This window comes from Leptodactylus fuscus, chromosome 1, assembly GCF_031893055.1.
Source record: "Leptodactylus fuscus isolate aLepFus1 chromosome 1, aLepFus1.hap2, whole genome shotgun sequence".
In the NCBI taxonomy this organism is placed as follows: Eukaryota; Metazoa; Chordata; class Amphibia; order Anura; family Leptodactylidae; genus Leptodactylus; species Leptodactylus fuscus.
Window position 1 is genome coordinate 238,701,248 of NC_134265.1, and position 21,287 is coordinate 238,722,534.

General features: G+C 39.9%; 1 protein-coding gene across 2 annotated transcripts in view; it reads left to right on the forward strand.

Annotated features, from left to right (window-relative positions):
* Positions 1-21,287, forward strand: part of AFF1 (ALF transcription elongation factor 1) — a 98,272-nt gene that overhangs the window by 69,183 nt on the left and 7,802 nt on the right. For both annotated transcript variants that reach the window (XM_075284620.1, XM_075284628.1), the window contains exons 7-19: positions 629-680; positions 3,420-3,489; positions 4,553-4,590; positions 6,148-6,301; positions 8,058-8,951; positions 14,039-14,133; positions 14,505-14,742; positions 16,433-16,527; positions 16,642-16,705; positions 18,947-19,083; positions 20,258-20,329; positions 20,431-20,524; positions 20,642-20,685. In XM_075284620.1, coding sequence (XP_075140721.1) covers positions 629-680; positions 3,420-3,489; positions 4,553-4,590; positions 6,148-6,301; positions 8,058-8,951; positions 14,039-14,133; positions 14,505-14,742; positions 16,433-16,527; positions 16,642-16,705; positions 18,947-19,083; positions 20,258-20,329; positions 20,431-20,524; positions 20,642-20,685 — 2,047 coding nt within the window. The remainder of the gene's footprint in view (positions 1-628; positions 681-3,419; positions 3,490-4,552; positions 4,591-6,147; positions 6,302-8,057; positions 8,952-14,038; positions 14,134-14,504; positions 14,743-16,432; positions 16,528-16,641; positions 16,706-18,946; positions 19,084-20,257; positions 20,330-20,430; positions 20,525-20,641; positions 20,686-21,287) is intronic.

Genomic DNA, 21,287 nt, shown 5'->3' on the forward strand with positions numbered 1-21,287 from the left:
CCTGCAATCTAAGCGCCCTCCTCCCACCTACTTTCTAAATGACGTACTTTAGCAAAAATGTATAGTCACGCATATCCCTGGGGTGATCCTGTGACACCCCCTCCTTTTCTCCAAGGCACATTTTCTGATTATCCAGAAACTGAATATCACCATTACTCCCCCTATCACTCCTCCACATTATACTGACGCCTTCCTCTCCAGACTTCCCTTCTGGGACGACTCCTCTTCTTTGACTCCACTGGCGCACGTGCAGGCAGGGACATCCCACTCCTATGCAGTACTACTGTGCACTACTTTTTTGTTTTTGGTTTTTCTCGAAAATATGAGAGATTCTGCAAAAGCAGCTACAAATAAAGCCTCCATGTGAACAGAACCTGAAGTCTGCAGCTTTTGTTTAGTATTTTGGGAGAGTATGTTTTTGCTGATGTTTTGTTGGATAGCTTCTAGTATTTCTACAATTCAGAATAGGCCTCTGTCTATATTTGTATTAACCGGTAACACTTTGTAAATAGTTACATACTGCAAAAGTTTCCACAGTAGGATTAAAAGGTTATTTGAGTGTTTCTTTTCTTTCTAGTCTGTTCAGTCTCCTACGGTAAAAGTTACTCATTATTTATTCCTTTTACAGGACACTATGACAACTTTTCAAAAGTTTTTCCAAGCCCACAAAAGGGATCATCGTAAGTCAATCTGAGTAATGTTTTTGCAATGATAGTCATTTTCCCAATATGTAATTAAGGCTTTGGTAAATCCAAGGATCTGTATTTACAGAAGGCTAAAGAAAGGATATACACTTAGAAGATATTCAGTGACTAGAAATTTGAGCTACTTGGAGTTTCAATTTCCATATACTGTCATAATAGGTGTAACTTATAGCTCCTGGGCCCCATTTCGAAACTTGTAATGGGACCTCTACCTAACTTGTGCTTTTTAGAATAGTAGTATATTTTATGTGACCAAGGCCTTCGGAGCTCCCTTAGGATCCAGCTTCTAGTGAGAAGACTGCTACCACTGCACTCCTTATAGCTATGCCCCTGACTGTTATAAAATATCTACATTTCTTATCATTCTGCTCGGTTTAATTTTTATTGCAGTGTTAATATATTACTCATTTACCAAACTGCTGCACTGTTATATTATCAGATAAATGTATTCTGCAACGTTTTGCTTTAATAATTTAGTCTTGAAGGTTTTATAAACTACAAAATTAAGACTTTAATGTGAAACTGATAGTTTTGGATTAGATTGATTATTTTTTTTTTTTTTTTTTTTTAAATCCATTTATAACCCCCATTAATGAGAAGTCACAATAATTTACAGTGGCCTTCATCCTATCTAACCCTAACCAACACTGAGAATGAGGAATCCCAAATTGCCACTCTTTAGGCTGGTCTTACACGACCGTATTGAATGTATAGTCCGCAAGTTGCTGATCAGCAACATAGACTCCGCAGACATCCGTGTCCTGCTGCACTCGACCATCGAGTTCTATGGGCGAGTCCGTGCAGTGCTGCATTTCACAACCTTATGGACATGTTCTATAAATTGCGGACCACGGTTGCGGCCGGGCCACACAACAGATAAAATATCCGGTGGTGTAAGAGGCTGCATTGAATATAATGTGTCCGCAAATGGTCTACAATTGAAAACCCTCAATTGCGGACCATTTGCGGACTTACATTACGGCTGTGTAAGACCAGCCTTACTAGCAGGATGAGCAGGCCCTGTCTCTCTCTCTCTATACAGATGAGCTTGATGCTTATTTCTCTGTCCAAAGGTGCTCTACATGCTCATCCTGTGCTCCAGGCTAAATATAGTGGGCTTAAAGGCCCTTGTTCTTTCCAGCACTGGTAGTCACGGAGGTCAGACCCGCACCTCACTCTTAGAGATATGTCTCTTTAGGAGGTTATTTAATTAAGGGTTGGCATTGTAAACTTTTTGCATAACTTGGGCTCAATGGCAGCAAATGTAACATTTAACACATTGTAATCTTTTAGTTACCTTTTATTTTAATTCATTTTCAGTTGATACTTTGTTGTTAAGAGAATAAATCTGTTGCATGGACACTGTCAGCAAGTAGGCTAGCTGCTCCTGACAATAAAAATAAATCTCATAAAATCAGCTTAAGCTTTGTGAGTATATTGCCAACAACTTGTTTACAATAATTGTCTAGTGATGATTAAAATGAACTAAAATGAAAAATAAGCAGATAAACACAATTAAATCCTGTACAAATATCAGACCTGTATTCTCAGGAGAACTGTAGGGAGAATTAAGACCATACAGTGTGTTTGGAGCAGGTTAGTGATTGCATATTTGCCAGCAGCAAACCTGCTGTGATCAAAAGTAGCAGCGCTGTGGATGAAAAGTAAACAAATCCGGCTACAAGCTGCAGCACAAAGTGACTTGCGCTGCAGGTTTTAAACTGTAGAGAAACTCCAGATTTTCCATGTGGAAATTCTGCAACATGTTTGCATTGTGTGGCCTTAGGTTACGTTCATATGACCATAATTCATGGCCATGTGATGTCGTGTGGATTTTTTTTTTTTTTTTTTTTGTAATGGACATCACACAGCAGCATTAAGTTCAGTAAATTGAGGCTTTTCACACGGCTGTTATGTTGATGGTCTGTTGTAACGGACTGTCAAAATATAGGTCTTGTCCTTTTTTGTCTGAAATGTATGTGGGAATCTGTGAAAACAGGTGCAAGATGGCCGTGAAAAATGAAAGTTTTTCTCGATCATCTTGCACCTCGGTTGTGTGAATTTAGCCCTAAGGTATGTTAATATAGGAGTATTCTGCTAATTATTCTTATGCCAAAACGAGTGTGGAATTTTCAAAGAAAGAAAGCATTTGTTTCTCCTGTTGGTGTGACTCCCTTCTGGTTTTAACCTAAAAATACTTATGCAAAAAGCACAATACTGTGCCTTGTGAGGTCTAAAGCTGTTAATGACTTAAAGGGGTTTTCTGCAGGCAAGGGTGAACCTAGCCTCTCTACTGCTGGAGGTGAACTATAAAAAGGTTTCACCCCCCTCCAAAAAATAAACTCAACCTGGAGATCTTGGTTGTGCAATAGAGGCCCCCATCTGCAGATCAAAGTCCCTTTATTTGGCCCCCACATAATATAACACCCTTTTTGTTTTTTGGACTCCCACATGGTATATCAAATAAGTGTGTTATAGCAGATATAATTGTGTACATGTTCTTGTAGGATAGCCACCCAACCAAGATGTCGGTAATTGCTAGGCAAACTAGTTTCCTGCAGAATACACTAACTTGAAGTATGTTTTGGCTTTATTCTCATTCAACAGGTCCCTATTTAAACAGTAGTAGACAATATGCACATTCTTTACTACTTGTGCAATATAAGTTTATTTGTGGGTCTTCTAATCTACAATAAAACTTCTTTTTGGATTTAGCATGTTGGAAGATGACCTCCAGATCAGCGACAGTGAAGACAGTGGTGATGATGATGATGAGGAGGAAGAGGTAAGTCAAAAACATCAAGAATTGCCTTATAAATTTATATAAAAAATATGAATATTAAAATTATATTTAACGTTCAAGATATTAGTTTGCCATCAGTGAAAGACATCATTTTTGTTACCTTCAGAGGCAGCAAACCTTTACAAACAGTCCTGCTCTCAGCCTGATACCTGCTTTAAAAAAAAAAAAAAAAAAAAAAAACTTCTATTTGCTAAAATTGCAATTTCATGTGAGCGTACAAATCTATTTAGACTATTTTATTCATTCTGCAGTTTTTACTTCTCTGTTGTGTTTTACGAATTGAAACCAAATTGTGAAATTTCCTTTTTTTTTTTTTTTTTTTAATATAAATCTTTTTCATGTCTGATAGTAGATTTTGTAGTCTGTTTTCTGTACATGTTTATAGGGACTACTATCATGAGTTTCTGCTAATAGCCTTTAGGGAGATGCTTTACGAACAGCTACATGGTTCATTAGGCCGGGTTCACATGGGGGGGTTTTGGACCAGATTTTGACACGGAGGCTGCCTCAGAATCTGGACCAAAAAAGGGCTATCCGCGACTGGATTCCGATTCAGTGCATCGGCATCCATTTGCAGCATTTCGCTCCAGATTAGGCCCAAATGAATGGACCTATTTGGGAGGGAATGTTGCGCCGTGGGAAAAGGAACCCATTGAATTCAATGGGAGGCGGGTTTTTTGAGCCAGATTCCACGTCAAAATGCGGACCAAAACCCCCCCGTGTGAACCCAGCCTTAAAGTCTGTGGGAGAGGTTTCTAGACATGCCCTGTTACCAGTGCAGAGGCCACTGTACTGAATAGAAGTAGTGTCTTTCACCTGTTGTTAAAAGTGGTCTCCATATATAGATGACACCTGTCATTGTAATCCTGCCTATGTAGAGAATTAGGTGACTGATGCAAATAAATCTCCTAGAGAAATGAGTGTCAGCCTAACTGCATCTCCCCCAATCCCCACCCTCAAAAAAAAAAAAAAAAAAAAAAAAAAAATTGGTGAAAAATTTAGTTTTTTGGTTTTTTAAAAAAAGTTTTGTTTTTTTTGTGTGTAGGTCACTGAAAAACCACTTTCTTCTTCCGCTCCATCAAGGTACTGCATGTATTTTCTATCATAAAAATATACACTTTGCCATGCACATACTAATGTATTACTCTCACTTAGTTTTTCTTGAAAGTTTGTGACAATACGCAGTGGGGTAGATTTGACTATGGAAAAGGTACAGAAAGTCGCATGCAATTTACATTGTGTGCATGAAATGAAGGAGAACTGTGCTTAGTAAGGGGCCGCTCATAACACCGAAATGAAGACAAACCTGAGCCGCACTTCTGCCTTAAATTCCTTTCCATTTTCCAGCTGTCCGATGTGGTTTAGCTGTCCTAGCCAGAGTGGTTTCATGCACTACAGGTGTCCGAATCCATGAAAAACATGGATGGGCCTGCTGCAAACACTTTAATATCAGAGCCCAAGTCTTTAAACTGATAGGAATAGTACCTGCATTGAATTTTTTGTCTCTGGTTTACTGCCCACACATGCAGTTTTTTTAAAAAAAAAACAACAACAACAAAAAAAACACAGCATGTTCATGGGTCCATAGAAATGAATAGGTGCAATTGGTGGATTGGTTGGAGTCCAATGGGGCATGGACAGGGTTAGATGCATGGCGTATGTTACACCACAAATGTTGTCCCTCTTTCTGTTCCTTTTAAGTTAGGAACTTTTTCATATAAGAACATGCATTAATTTGAATCACTCTGGTTCCTAACTCTTAGGTTTCATAAGACCTAAAATATAAATTTGTTGCACTCGTAATAATTCATCTCTGGAGTCGTCTTTCACATGTGCTCAGTGTGGAAATGCTGTCATGGACCTTGTCATGTTTCTTCTTGGCTCCTTGGCAGTATGGAGATTAAATACCTTTTAACATGCTGTACCAGACAGTGACTCATGTGTCTGCGATGGAACAGTTACCCCCAGCAATACCTCCAATATGGAATGTTTAGTTATAGCAGATGTTCACGGTGTTCATTACTGCTCTGAATGAGACAGTAGGTTTTGGGTTTTGTTTTTTTTAATATTTTGTTTAACATCAAGTGGGTCTTAAATTTAATAGACAGGGTTGTATTGGTAAGGGTTAAATGGAATATGTAGGATTTTGATAGAAAAGATAAAAACAGTGATAATGCTGACTTTCATTATTAGTTGTTATAGGCAATTTCAGGTGAAACAAGTTAACTTATGTTATACGACGGTATTGCGCTTAAATCCACAGTCAGTCTGTGAGAAAACTGCATTAATAAGCCTGGACTACAAAACGCCCAAGATTAGGAACTGTCATGAGTCTTGCCACTGGGCTTGTGTCCCTCACACAGATCTGTCATAATTCACAGTCATGTATGAAGCCATATGAAAAGAATAGGTCGGCATAACCTAGCCTAGCACACTGGCAAAGCACACGACCGTGTGCATGGAGCCTTAATAGCTAGTTTGTCAATAAATGCTGTCCTTGTTTATAAGCACAGGATATCAAGTGATTATTGAACAAAACTTTTACCAGTTCAGATCCTTTTGTGTTATATACCATATAGCTATGTATAAGGCATGTGTATATCATCTGAAGGTGTTATATTTGTCTCATTTGTTCGTCAGTGTTGTGCAGTCTCATGTGGACAGTGTGGCCTCAGCACATTCCAGCGGCATGGAAACGGAAGGAAGCGAGACAGACAGCTCTTCAGATTCAGAAAGTGACAGTGGCTCGAGTGACAGTGAAGTACCACCACCACAGAGGTCTCCTAGTCCATTGGTAATACTCTAGGTTTAGTTATGTCTACTAATATGCATACCCTTCAAGGCATTGTCTGATGAATATACGCCTTGTTAAAAAGAAAGTAGTCGCTGTAGGTTTGACTTCTTGAACTCTGTGATCGGTTATCACTGGAACCTTACCATGGTTTTTCCTGGGACAATATCTAAGATGTTATTACCTGTTGTTTACTAGTACTCTAACTTCTGCTTTACTTTAAAATATGCTATTTTTCTTAGACTTAGAACTAAAATACTCTTTAGAGGGAAATGGTCGTCAGCGTTAGGTGCCCCCTAACCAGCAACATGTCTCATGTTAACATGTCAGTCCCATTCTTTGTGCCTCTCAGCAGCATATTTACTTTGTCTATAGGAGCTGAGCTCCAAGCACATTTTTACCAGCTCCCAACACATGCGCAATGAAAAGATGTGTACTGTCCACTGCTTTATCAGCATCCTGTGCATGCACCAAGGGCGGTCATAGATCTGTCTGACGCTGCTCTCTGGCAGAATAAATGTTATAAAAACTAATGGCTGAATGGCACCTCAAATGGGACTGAGGTTACCAGGTTTGTATTCCTAAAACTCCAGTAGCATAATAACTTCCATTTAAAGGGGTGTTCACATCAAGAAGTTTTCCTCTATACTAGAGGAGATCTGAGATATGAGCTAACTTGCAGATCAGTAGGCATCCGCCACTCAGTCCCTCTCCAATCAGGAGAACAGTGGGGTTTTGGCTGCTGTTCTGAATGGATTCTTCAAGATGGCTGGGCTAAACTCTATTCAGTTCAACAGGAGTCTTGGAGATGGTAGAGCGCTGTACTTTGGCTATTTCCAGTGCTCCCATTGAAATGAATGGAACTTCTTAAGCTATGAATACCCCTTTTTAACTTTTTAAAATTTAAACTCTGCATTTTTACTCCCATTGAACTGTGCCTTAACAATTGACACAGTTTATCCTGCATACTGAATGCCATAAAAACAAAAATCTGGCAAAATAATAGTTTTTTTTGTTTTACCTCCTTAAAATAAATATATATAAATAAAATTTGATCAGTAATTCCTGTGTACATCATATTGTAAACTGAAATTTAAAAAAAATGTAAATTTTGTACAGTCATAATCTTAATAACCGGGGCCACATGGTGGCCCAGTGGTTAGCATTGTAGCCTTGCAGCACTGGAGTCCTGGTGTTCAAATCCTGCCAAGGGCAAAAAACCATCTGCAAGGAGTTTGTATGTTCTCCCCGTGCTTGCATGGATTTCCATCCCATATTCCAAAGACATACTGATAGGGAAAAATGTACATTGTGAGCTCTATGTAGGGCTCACAATCTACATTTACAAAAAAAAAAAAAAAAAAGTCATAATCTTAATAACCTGCAGAATAAAGTTAGCATGTCATTTACACCACATAATTAACACAATAGAAAGAAGTCCCCAAAAGACTATGGCAAAATGTTTTTCCCCGCCTCTTTATGATTATGAATAGATTTGCAGAGAACAAAAGGGGTTTATGTCATATTTATCTGCTCAATCTTTATTTAGTGACAGGCTACTTCTGCAGACAGGACACAGTAGGGAGGCTCCTGCTCTGGACATTGGCCTTTAAGTCATGGCTGGGGAAGGGGGTGGTTGGACAATGGCTGAATCTCTGGGACACATGAATTATGTTTTTTTTTATTTTTAACTTAATTCAACATAGGACCTATATGCCCTTTTGATATTGAGTATGATGATTTGCTGCTTCTATTGCAGCACGACTCTTCATCTACTGGAATTTGGCAGTTGGGGAACTTCTTGGTCAAGCCTGCACCTCTAGCTGAGAACCATAATAATGTTGGAGGTAATGAACAAGAAAGCCATTGGGAGAGTAAGGAACATGACTGCCTTTCACCACCTCCCCATGAATCTCCAAAAACTGAACCTCAACACAAACCTGCTCTTTGGACTTCTCAGGAAGACATCCCGAACAAATCCACCTTTCCAGATTCCCCCATAGCCAATGAAACTGTTACTCCCAGGCATACTGTTGGTATAAAACATCCTCGAAGGCCTGTGAAGGCTTCCTTTCAAGAGGAGCCAAAAGGTGGTCTTACTGTGGAAAGTGAGCCTGCTCCATACAGGCCCAGAGATCAGCCCTCCAAAGAAAAGCCAACTGTGAAAACGAAAATTAAAACCAAATCAAATGAATACAAGGAACCAAATGCAAGCATTGCACATCCAAATGAAAAAAAGAAGCACAAGAGCTCTCATCACAGTGGTAGCACCAAAAAGTGTCCAAGTACTCAGACAGACAAACATCAGAGTGCCCCTGCCCACCAGCTAACCTCTCCTAGCCGAAAGGTGCACACTGAAAGCAAAACCAAGCACAGGACTAACACATCTCATCCAGCTGTTGTTGTGCGTGAGGACTGTCACAGGGACAAAGTGTTATTACCCATAGGGGACAGATTGCTTCCACCAGTGAAGAGCAGTCATAAATCTATAGCTCTGGTTGTCAAAATCGAATTGGCACTGCTTTCTAGAATCCCCGGAGCATCTGGTAAAATAAGTGAGTCCAAGAGTAAGAAGGTGAACCGTCACAATGCTCATCACAAGGAGAGGTCTGAGAAGACCCACAATCATAGCAAGGAGCACAAGAAGAGAAAGGTAATGATGCTACCTGTACACAGCATCTATTTAATCTACAGAATATGTCACCAATATCAGGGAGCAACTCTGTGTATGTGGTGAATTAAGAGTGTGAGTTCTCTGGCTGTTGTGTGAGCAGTGTGGAAGTCTTTCTTGCCAAGGATGCTTTATACATAGTTCTTGCTTCTGCCACATTTTACCAGAGAGAGGTGAAGATTTAGAGCTGTGGAAAGTTTTCGATACAGTTATAGTAACTTTTGCTAAACTCTTTACCAAAAGTTTTATTTTTTTTATCTTCACTCATAGCAAGTTTATGCATAATCTGTACAACATATTTACGTACTGCTTACTGTATTTGTTATCCACTTACATCTGCTTACAGAAAATAAGACTAGGTGCTGAGAATTGCATCTAAGGTAAATGCAGGAAGAGAGGAACTTGTGTTTCCTTCTTTCAAAAACAAATTGTTTCCAGGACTGGCAAACATGGCGACAACATACCCGACTGTTTAAGGTTATTATGGATGGCATAATCATCCAGAGCTGTAGTCACCGTTCTGTTAGCGACAGGAGTCATTTGGCAGTTTATTAACTGGAGTACTCATGCTGAAGTTTTACATCACTGACCGCTGCAAGTCTAGTACTGTACTAGTCGGCAATTTCATGATAATCCATAATGGAATTATTTACTGGATTAGCAGGATTTGTTATGTCCCATGTTAAAGCAATACTAGGATTGTCAAATAGAACAGTCAGCTATGTATCTGCAGTTGTAGAGGAAAGGCTGTACATCACAAATAAGACCAAAGCAAAGATTTCAGTGGGATAAATGACTGGTTATGCTCTTCGTTAACATGCTGCCTTCAGATTACGCTGCATCTTCCATGTGACTGGCTCCCTGTAAGCACAGATTCAATTCGGTGTCAAGGTTGAAGCAGAAACTATAGTGTATATGTTCAGTTGTTGTGGATTTTTACTACAAGTAAACAGATTTTCTGTAATCCCGCTCACATGGTGCAAAGAAATCCGTGAAGATTGTAGGGCATGCTGTTCATTTTCCAATCCTCAGTATGTCATGGATTTTCTCCACACAAATTTGCTGAGGATTTCTAGCTTTCAGTCACATCTAATCCTATCATTACTTATATAAACGTCTTACCAATGAAATGTTTGAGTATTTTGTGTCCACCAGTTGGCTTTTATTTCCTTTGGTAAATAACATTCTGCATCAAATATTTTTTTTAGTATGACAGTTTCATTGTGTGTTTACTGAAATTCCTCTCCACAAGTATTTGAATATGCTTGAGAGAATATAGAAATGGCATTTCCGATTTTCATAATTTAATTTTTATGAAATTATATTCTTTGTAAGATGTTCTTAACACAGTCTTCCAATCCAGTTCCCTAACTCCAGATGTCCAAGAGTTGATTTTGATGACCTTAGAACAGGGGTCTCAAACTCAATTTACACGGGGGCCGCTGGAGGTAGAGTCTGGGTGAGGCTGGGCCGCATCAGGTTTTCCACAAGCTATGCTCGGCGCAGCAAATTTAGCTCCGCCCAATTTTATGATGACTCCACCCATTCTTATTCATTTTTCATGTGCCCCCACACAGTATAATCCTCCTACAGTCACCCGTACACTATATGTCCCCACATTATAATGTTCCCTTCCAACTGCCCCACAGTAATAGGTCCCTCTCCTGGTGCCCCAGTTTAAACTCAGGGAAACTAGAGGGGGATATGAGACTGGGGCAGCTGGAGGGGGACATTAAACAGTGGGAGTAGTTGGAGGGGGGCAATAAATTAATGGCAGCTAAAGTGGGACATTAAACTGGGGGCAACTAGAGGGGGACATTAAACTCAGGAGGCTAGAAGCAGACATGAAACTGTAGGGGTAGGTGGACGGTGACGATAAACTGGGGACAACTAGAGGTAGACAGGTCCCCTCCAGCTACTCCCACGGTTTAATGCCCCCTCCAGGTGTCCCCAGTTTAAGTGCCCCCCTTCATCTACCCTCAGTTTCATCTCCCCCACCATTTCTCCCCCAGTTTGATATCCCCCTTCATTTGCTCCATTTTATGTCCCCCCTCCATCTGTCCCCAGTTTTGTCTACCCTCCATCTGCCCCCAGTTTCATATTCCCCTCCATCTGCCCCAATTTCAGATACCCCCTTCATCTACCCCCATTTTCATGTCCCCCTTCCATCTGTGACCCCAGGTTCATGTCCCCCCTCCATCTCTGCCCCTAGGTTACTGACACACACACACTGACACACACATACACTCCATCTCACATTCCTCTCAGTACTACATCTCTTCATCTTTCGGCCGACACACTAAGACACGCCTACAATAGTCAGGTGACGTCTGACGTCACACACAGGTCCTTGAGTCTTAAACTTCAGCAGTATTAGCTTTTCACTGATCACCTATCACTTTTATTTCTGTTATAACAGTGGAAAGCTAGTGTACTGCTGAAGTTTAAGACTCAAGGACCTGTGTGTGATGTCAGACATCACGTGACTATTGGAGGCGTGTCTTAGTGTGCCGGCCGAAAGATGACTATAGCAGGACATTCAGGGAGCTGCGCGGGGGCCGCAAACTTTCGTCCCGAGGGCCGCAGTTGGCCCGCGGGCCGCAAGTTTGAGACCCCTGCCTTAGAATAAGTCATTAGAATTTGGTCAATGATCACCCAACACTCTGCACCACTACCGGTAGTGATCAGCTATTTATAGCATTGTGTATAGAGGTGGAAGCAGACTGCTCCACACACCATGCAGTGGTCATGCTGTACTATAGCAACACAACTACCACTCAAATGAACCATGGCTTTGGCTGTTGCATGCTGAACTGTGCAAATATCTGATCACCGCTACCGATCTGATGTGATGACCTATCTTTTCAGAACCAGTCTATTAAGATGTATTCTGAAGGGGCACAATTTTCCCATCCTTTGACATATTGAGACACTTATCTGAAGAAGTAATAGAAAGCTTTGTCAGATTTTTTTTTTTTTTTTCTTTTTGCCCATTGCATATATTTTTTTTAAATAAACGAATCACTTTTCAGATTAGTTGGCAATGTTAGAGATGAGCAAGTACTATTCGAAACTCCCGTTTCGAATAGCACGTACCCATAGGAATGAATGGACCCAGCTGGCACGTGGGGGTTAAGCGGCCGGCCGCCTCCATTCATTTCTATGGGTGCGTGCTATTCGAAACGGCCGTTTCAAATAGTACTCACTCATCTCTAGTTGGCATTAAAAATTTCAGTCTGTCTTGTGCAGCTTGCAGGTGTTGCTATACACTGCAAGCTGCCCTGTTTTGTTCTCAGCAAAATCAATCATAGTAGACCTCAGACAAACTGGACATTCCCTCTCCCCTTTTGCAAACAAGCCTATGCTAGGCACGCTATGCTATCTGCAGTTCAGTGTTCTATCATTGTGCAGAAGCACAGACCATTCTTTTTACCAGAAATAGCGTCTTGTGGGAAATCCACACAAAAGGGTCTTATATGGGCCAACAGAAGAAGTGTCAGAGCATGTGCAGAGAGCTGTGTGCTGCTGGCACCTAAAGCACATGTTTATGCAAACTAGGCAGTGAAAGTTGAAGAAGGAAGGGGAGAGAGTTGAGCACAAGCAGTGCAGGTGAAATGAGAGAAGAGATCATGTAACTCTGGACATAGAAGAAGTTGTAAATTGAAAGTGTTGCTTTTTGAGACATGAGGTTGAGGGTTTGTTTTATTTTTTTCTTTCATGCACAAATGTATCCATAGCGTTTTAAAATCTCATTCCTACAGAACTGCTCCACAAGATCAGATTTTGTTTACAATAAGTGAAGGAATTCTTTCATTATTCTCTGCCAGTAGGTTGGTTGCCCAGTCTCCACTACTATCCCCTTAATGTTGGTTACTTGGTTACTAAATCTAAGGCAGGGTTCACACTACAGTTGGATTCTGTTATGAAGGTCTCAGTTTGAGAAAAAAAAGACATAAGTCCTTCATGTAGGATTTTTTTTTTTTTTTTTTTTGTCTACTGGAAAAAAACGGACTTGGAATGGAAGTTTTAATGGATTTCTGAGTGTCCGTTGCTAAAATCTTGTAACGGACAATAGCTACGGACACTGCTGATGGTCACCAACGGTAGTGTGAACGCCCCCTTAACTTTTTACTGCAGACATTTGCTGTCTAAGGTTGTTAAATATTGGTACTATGGATACGTTACCCTCTTAATAGGTCCTGGGTATGAAACATGGTGTAGGCAACAAGGGAATATCACATAATTCTGTTCTTTAAAGGGGTTTTCTGGGCAAAATATATTTTTCAAAAAAGGTCAGTTAGTACTATTAATGGGTTAATAAGTGCAACCAGATAGCATTGTTTTGAGTGATTTCTGGATTTCTCTGGGAAATCCTGGCATCTTCTGCATTTGTTTACTTGGTTAGCTTGTTTAGTTGGTTAACTATCATGATGCATTGCGCTTTATTCAGAGCTGACTCGCAATACATCCCTCTCTCACTCTCTCTCCTTCCTTTTCCTCCTAGCTAGCCCACCCACTACTAGGCCTTTCCAACTAAGTCAGCCCCCTCCCACAAAATCATACTTACCTGTCTTCCTGTCCAGATCTTCTGGGCATGGGTGATCACTTTCTTCTGTGGGGCCAGCTCCTCCTCTTCTGCTGGTTCCTGGATAGAGCTGGACTGCCAGCATGCATTGTAGCCAGCACGCCGACTCTATTGCACAGGGGTGTACAGCTGGCAAAGGTGAAGCAGAAGAGGAGCCCGGCCCCACAGAAGGAAGTGATATCCCTGCCCAGAAGATCCAAATAGGAGGACAGGTAAGTATGATAGGGGGATGGGTAGTATAGGTGACATTCCGTTTCTGGGAAATGGAATTTCACCAGAAAATCTGAAAATGCGCCGGTGATCTAGGTAAATATACTTTTTTTTTTTTTGTAAACAAAGTAAGTTAGAAGGTAGGTTCAGGCTGTGTGTGCCAAATTAGTATTATCACTAAAAGACATTGGTTGATTTCCATTTATTTACTTTTGTGCCTTCTTGTGGTTTTAGAATCGGGGACTCACTTTTTTTTTTCCCCCTCCATTCACAGGTGGAAGACGGTGAGAAAAATGTAACACACAAAAAGTTAAAGCTGTCAAATGAGACCAAGGCTTCTACTGCCCACAAAGAATCATCCACGAAAAAGTGAGTTTGAGGCACTAAGTCTTCCTTTACTGCCGTGTTTCAGAAAATAAGCGGCTTTCTCCTCTCTCAGGACACATGCAACAGTTGAGAATCGTGTTGACTGAACTTTCTGAAACCTGTGCATGCCTGCATTAGTTCAAAATTATTATTAAATCTGTTCTATTATCTCATGTACTATTATTAAGTTTATAGTACAGGAGAGGTTGGTAATTTTTTGCTGAAGATCATCTGATCATCTGGTGGTTTGCACTTACGGTACCTTAAACTGTCCCATTTTTCAGACTCTACTCATTTTAAATGGTAACCTAGATATATAAAATCTTTTATTTTCTGCTTTCGATAAATTTACTTTAAATCCATTATTCCCACAGGGTGCCTAAAACATCTTCTGAGGAGATCTGTAAGGAACATCAGCAGCAGAAAGCCTCATCTCCCACACATCACACACATAAGAAACCTGAGAAGGTGGTACAGAAAAGGAGACCTAGCGAGAGCAGCACCTGTAGCCAGCAGTCCACCACAAGCAGCAGTAAAAGCAGTAAAGAACTTTCTACTCACAAACAAAGGAAGGTGGAAGAAAAGCATACCCAAATTTCAAAGAGCAACAAGGTTTGTGTAATGGATCAAATCGCAGTCATCTGCCACTGTGGGATTTTGCAGCTGCAACTACTATCTGGTATATTTTGCTGATGTTGACAAGTGTTAAATGTACATATGCTGGGCAGGAGTGCTGATGTCTCCGAGAAGGTTTCAAATGATATGTTAAGCTTGACTGATGTGTGACCTACACTACTTAGCTGTTCATTCTTGTCTGATATAGATAAATAGCAGACGTGCAAAGATGAAACCCCCAAAATGCACAGCCATATTTTAATATAAGGCATAGGTACATACTGCTTTAGAGAGAATATTGTCTGCATTACTTCAACTTGACTGAAACCACATCAGTTATTTTCTGAAAAATAGATAAACTGTACACTTCAAAGTTTGTTGGCATTTTTTTTTTTTGCTCCAGTACTTGAAATATATACTGACGTACTTTTATATAACCATTTCTGTAACAGATTAGTATCTATAACTTGTGGTACAATCCAGAGAGGGCAGGTTCAGATCTGCGCCTCTGTTTCCGCTTTCAGTTTCCATCTTCAGCTGACAGGAGGCGGAGACTGTGTCCACCTGTGAGCGCCCGTGAGCGTTTTGTGCTCTCCGCGGCAAACAGTTTTTTTTTTTTTTTTTTTTTTCCTTTAACCAGACAAGTCCTGCATGTCCGACTTTGTGTCCAGTTACAAAAAAAATTAAAAAATTTTCGCCGCGGTGATTATAAAACACTCATGGGCGGACACTTTACAAACCCATCCAAATGAATGGGTTTGAAAAATGACTGCCAGTTTCTGTCTCCTGTCCAGTTTCTTGGGCAGAAGATGGAAACTGAAAGCGGAGGCCGGGGTGCAGATGTGAATCCGCCCTGAGGATGGATTCACACAGCAGGATATTTTGCAGACTTTTCTGTGTCCACCATATTCATCACACTTGTTGTGAAAACAATCCCATTCAGATGAAAGAAACTGATTTTCGGTTATAGAAATGTCCTCAAAATCTACCACATGTGAATTCACTTTTAAACTGGCCATAAACATTATATGTGTTTCAGCCGAACTGGACAATTTTGATGCATGTAATGTGTATGGGTACCTCCAATCTCCCCCAACTGCAGGTTTCAGGGGAGAAGTGGATTGAGCAGCTGGATGTCAACTGCCTGTTTTTTTTTTCTTGAGTTGGATAAGTTCTTGGGATATGTATAGCTATAGCCCCATATAAATATCCCAAAACCTATATGATTTTCAACCAGTCATCTCTCTGCATACCTAGTGTCATATGAAAGATTAGAATCTTCTCTTTCATTATACCAATCAAATCTCTACCCTTTTAAAATGCCAAAGCCTAGATATGGCCATCTGAAGTGATCCTCTCCAACCTCATCTTCACTTTGTCACATAGCCCTTTACTCTGTACACAATGAGAAGCAAGGGAAAGAGTGAAATGCAGGATTTTACAGAAAGGAGGCAAAATTTATATAGAAGTATATTACAAAATGTATTAATGACACAAACACTGCCAGAAAACCAAAAGTTGTCCTGAAGTTTAGTGACACTTTAAATAGTTGTTTAAGACTTTCATAGAATTGTGTGTGTAGATAGTTGATCTGGTATTTCATAGCTTGATAAGAAATTGTAATACACCTTATAGTGCTAGTACTTTTATTACAACAGTTATGGACTAAATTTCTGAAAATTTCCAGGGTTCTACAGAAAATAACACAAACCCTTTCCCAGTGCCTTCTTTGCCAAATGGTAATGCCAAGCCAACAAGACCTCTGCTGAAGTTTGAAGAAAAGTACGTGTTGTATTCTTACTTGGTTAAATATCCCTGAGAATACTGTTGTGTCCTGAAAGGTTTATTGTGAATTGTACTTTTCTGAAAAATGCCTCCTCTTCTCTGACTTTTCAGGTTACATTCACCAGAACATTATATGAAGGAGGCCAAAAAACTGAAGCATAAAGCTGATGCTATGGTAAGTGCTTCTTCTGTGGTTGGGTGTTTTAACGTGTACGCTGTATGTGAGGCTACATATGGCGCCAGTGATTTACTGCCAAGATTAATGGATTCATCATAGCACAGTGTTGATATTTAAGTGACAAAATTTAGTGATCATACTACAGAATGTATAGTCTCAAAGCTTCCACATTTATTCAACCTACTCCTACATTTTTCACAAATCCAGTTAAAATGGTGGCAATTAGTATTTCTGACAACCATAAATATGCATGATTTGCTAAGAAATTGAAGAGACCCTTTTGGTTGGGACTGGAACTGGGGAGCATGAGAAGGAGTGCATTGTCTCTTGTTTTTTCATAGATCTTTGATTACTGACCAAATTGACTCAATAGGGGAACTTATCAACACTGAATTAAAAAAAAAAAAAAAAAAATCTTTGTTGCCCATAGCAAACAATTTCAGCAGAACTTTTTATTTAGAGATATTTCACAAATACGCCCCACTGTGCCTACAAACCCAATAGGCGGGGTACTTTCTTCAAATGGTAAAAAAAAAAACCAGTAAGGGTGCATTCACACGGAGTAAAGAGGCGCTGATTCTGCCACGATAACTCATGGCAGAATCAGCGCTGATAAAAAGTCTCCCATTGAGTTCAATGGGTTTAGTCTGCTGCGCGGAACACATCAAAACCAATGTGTTAAAAAGCCTCCCATTGATTTCAATGTGTTACGTGGGGAAGATGGAACCCTTTGAACTCAATGGAAGTCTTTTTATCAGCGCTGATTCTGCCCTGAGTTATCCTGGCAGAATCAGCGTCACTTTACCCTCACTTTAGTATTAGGGAGCCTTCACATGGAGTAAACGCGTGTGTATTTTTGCAAAATACATGTGTAAAAATAAGACTCCCATTGACTTCAACGACATTTTACAGGCGTATTTTTACACGTGTAAAAAATATCATTAAAGTGAATGGGAGTCTTATTTTTACACGTGTATTTTGCAAAAATACACACGCGTTTACTCCGTGTGAAGGCTCCCTTAATGTGAGCAAAGATGCTGTTCTGTCATCTGCAGAAGCCAGACCATGGTTTTAATCTGCCCAGTTTTTTTTTTTTATCTTTGTAGATGGACATGTTAAGGCGGTTTTCAAAGTTCATGCAAATGCAATGGTTGCTTTTTCATATATTACTTTAAAGGATGCCTTTTACAGGCTTTTCTTGAAAAATAAGATATGTGGCGATTTGTCGATCTTGTGCTAAAAATTGTAACTGTAGTCACAAAGTACAGACACAGAGCAGTAAAGTATAGAGGGGTTCAGACCACTGAGTCATAGCCATTTGTGGATCTTTTGACGTTTACCCAAAGAATTACACCACCACTTTTGTGATGAAAAGTTGTTGCCTAGAAGTGCTTTCATGACCATAGAATGTCTATCATATGCATGATTGAAGCAAGCAAAGGTGTCTTTACACTGTTTATCTAAAATACTTCCAAAAATGTACCCAGTGTGAGACTCCTTCACATGCCTTTTCTGGAAGGTTACTAACATGTTCATCGCTCTATCTATCCTATGTAATACATGCATATACATTAATACATTTGGGATTTGGATGTAGTCTGCTTTCTTCCATGACTAATGCAGTGAGAATGTTCCCCTCACAAGCTGTTTGTGTGGTATAGGTGCTGTTTGCCATGTGTTTCCTGGCAGCCTGCCCGTTTCACTGTTTACATTCCTGTGAGAAATTAGCCAATCCCCGACATCAGTTCCCTATTAACTGTATAGTTTGTGCTATGTATTAGGAACTATAGCCTGACCCTATGGAACTTTGAATTCTAAGAAGCGGATTGTAACTGCAGTTTAAGTTTTAGTGAAAATACTACTTGTTCCAAAGTATACTTATAGGACACTGATGAGATTTCCTTGAATGCCTTGCTACATGGGTTGTTAATAGGAGGTATCGATCACATATTTTCAACCAAGCCTGTCTTATGGGCCTACAACTTCCTAATAGCTTCATTGATTATTTACAGAAAAAGACTCTTATTGATCTTGTTAACGCAGTGAACCCAAGAAACCCACAAATAATACATATAGTTTGTAGTCACACATACTTAAAAGACTTGTTGGCGGTTGAGAGTTTCCTGTTACAATCCAGAATAATAACCTACAGATTGCCCCAAAGTTTCTGGGTTAAGTTTACCCTTTCATTTATGTCACCTAGATGCTTTATTGCTTTCTTTCCAATTCTCATTGTAGTCTGACAAGATTGGGAAATCTTTCAACTACCTGGATGCTGCCATGTTTTTCATTGAGTGTGGTATTGCAATGGAAGCAGATGTACAGGCGCCAAAGTCTGCCTACACTATGTTTGCTGAAACCGTTGATCTCATAAAGTAAGTAAATATGTCTCAAGTTTAGGCTAATAAACCATACCTACATCTGTCATGTACTGGGGGTATATGGCTACATTTCTGCAGTGCTACTGTCTGGCATGACAGTTTATTTATATAGGATATTGTAGCTGAAAAGGCATTACTGCTATCCTGAAATGGCACCACTGAGGAAGCATTTATTCTAATACTGTGCTGGCATCAGTAATAGTTACACACATATACAGTCCATTAGAGGAGTGGGAGCCCACAGTTGCTCTGTTCTGGAGCCAGGAGATGTGAGGTTAGGGGGAAAGGCAGTGTTTCCTTCCCCCTCCCTACTTTGTTGTCTCAACATCAATTTAGTAATATGCTTTGCAGCCTAGTCATGATGCTAGGCAGCAATAGACTGAAGTCAACTAATTGAGAGGGTTTTTTTTTTTTTTTTCTTTTGACATGCTCAGTTCAGGGACGGGGAGTAGATAAACTGCAACACTATCTGTTGTATCTAGTGGATGCAATGATGAGTCAATGTTGCTATCTTCTATTGTAATACTGCCTGCCTTGTCTGTGATGTAAATGAGATGATTGCTGCAAAGAAGACACCCTAAGGCCGGGGCCCCACTGGGCGTAAACACCGCGTTTTGCCCGCGGCGGAAACGCTGCAGGAAAAATCACAGCGCTTTACAGTGCAAGCAAAGGGGATGGGATTCATGCGAAGCCGTTACGGATTTGCAAATCGCAGCATGTCAATTATATCTGCGGAAACGCTGGAGGCTTTCCCGTAGATTATAATGTTAAGAGAAAGTCCGCAGAGGAAAACTCTTTCTCTTAAAGCGCTGCGGAAAGAACCGCAATGCGATCACAAAGCGGTTCTTCCCGCAGCGCTTTAGTGCTGCGTATATGGCCCGTGGGGCCTTAGCCTAAAGAACAGTTTATTATTATGCTTAGTGACCAGAGTGAAAATTGCAAGATGTAGTACTTTTGTAAAATATATATATATATATATATATATATATATATATATATATATATATATATATATATATAATGTGTGTGTGTGTGTGTGTATTTTTCAAGGAAAAACTTAAACAAATTTTTAAGTTTTTTTTTAATTTTTTTTAAATATAAGACCAAAAATGAATTTTTGGTCACAATTTCCTTTAAGCCTCATGTTGCCATCTTTCATATCCCATAGGTTTATTATGAAGTTAAAGAACTTCTCTGATAGTTTAGCCCCTGCTTATGAAAAATCATTTGCTGTTTTATGGTAAGTATGTAATATTATGAATATTTATATTTTTACATTGTGAGAGCTTGATGTGACTGCTAAATGCCAACCTTTTTATTTTCTTTCTTTTTGACATATAGTATGCGTTGCCAGTCCGTTCTCTACATGGCAATGTTTCGCTACAAAAAAGACACTGCGTTAAAGTATTCCCGCACTCTTGGGGAACACTTCAAGGTAAAATACTTTCATTCTAAACAAAAAATTTTTTTAATAATGTTTTGGTGCAAAATTGTTATTGCAACTTGCTGTGTATTTTATTTCATGTATTTTTTCATGTTTTTTTAATACTAGAGTTCATCCAGAGCTGCTCAGGCACCTTCCCCATGTATTGCAAGGTAAGTGAAGCTTTTTTAACTTAACTTAGATTTCTAATACTTCATAAGATGGTCCATCTGGTCATTTACATAAGCTCTGTGGTCCATTAGCCCACCACTTGCTCATCTATCTTCCCTTAGAAGCATCTCTGCAATTCCAGAGCAACTCTGTTATGCATTTCCCACAGATATTGATATATAATATGACAATGTGGGGTATTAGTCAGCTCCTGGGATTGTGTTGGTTGCGATGGTTGAAGATTTTCAACTCTACACAGATATCAGGTTTCAGATTAACCTTACACAGATTTTTTTATTCATGCACTGAAATACATTGTTAAACTACTTGTGCAAGACCAAAAAAATAACATGCAGTGTCCCTTGCTATCAGAGCACCTGAAAAACCATAATTAGAGATGAGCGAACACTGTTCGGATCAGCCGATCCGAACAGCACACTCCCATAGAAATGAATGGAAGCACCTGTGACACCGGCCGGCCGCCGGCAAAGTCAGCGTCACAGGTGCTTCCATTCATTTCTATGGGAGCGTGCTGTTTGGATCGGCTGATCCGAAGAGTGTTCGCTCATCTCTAACCATAACCCATACCAGAAAGCTTGGTATG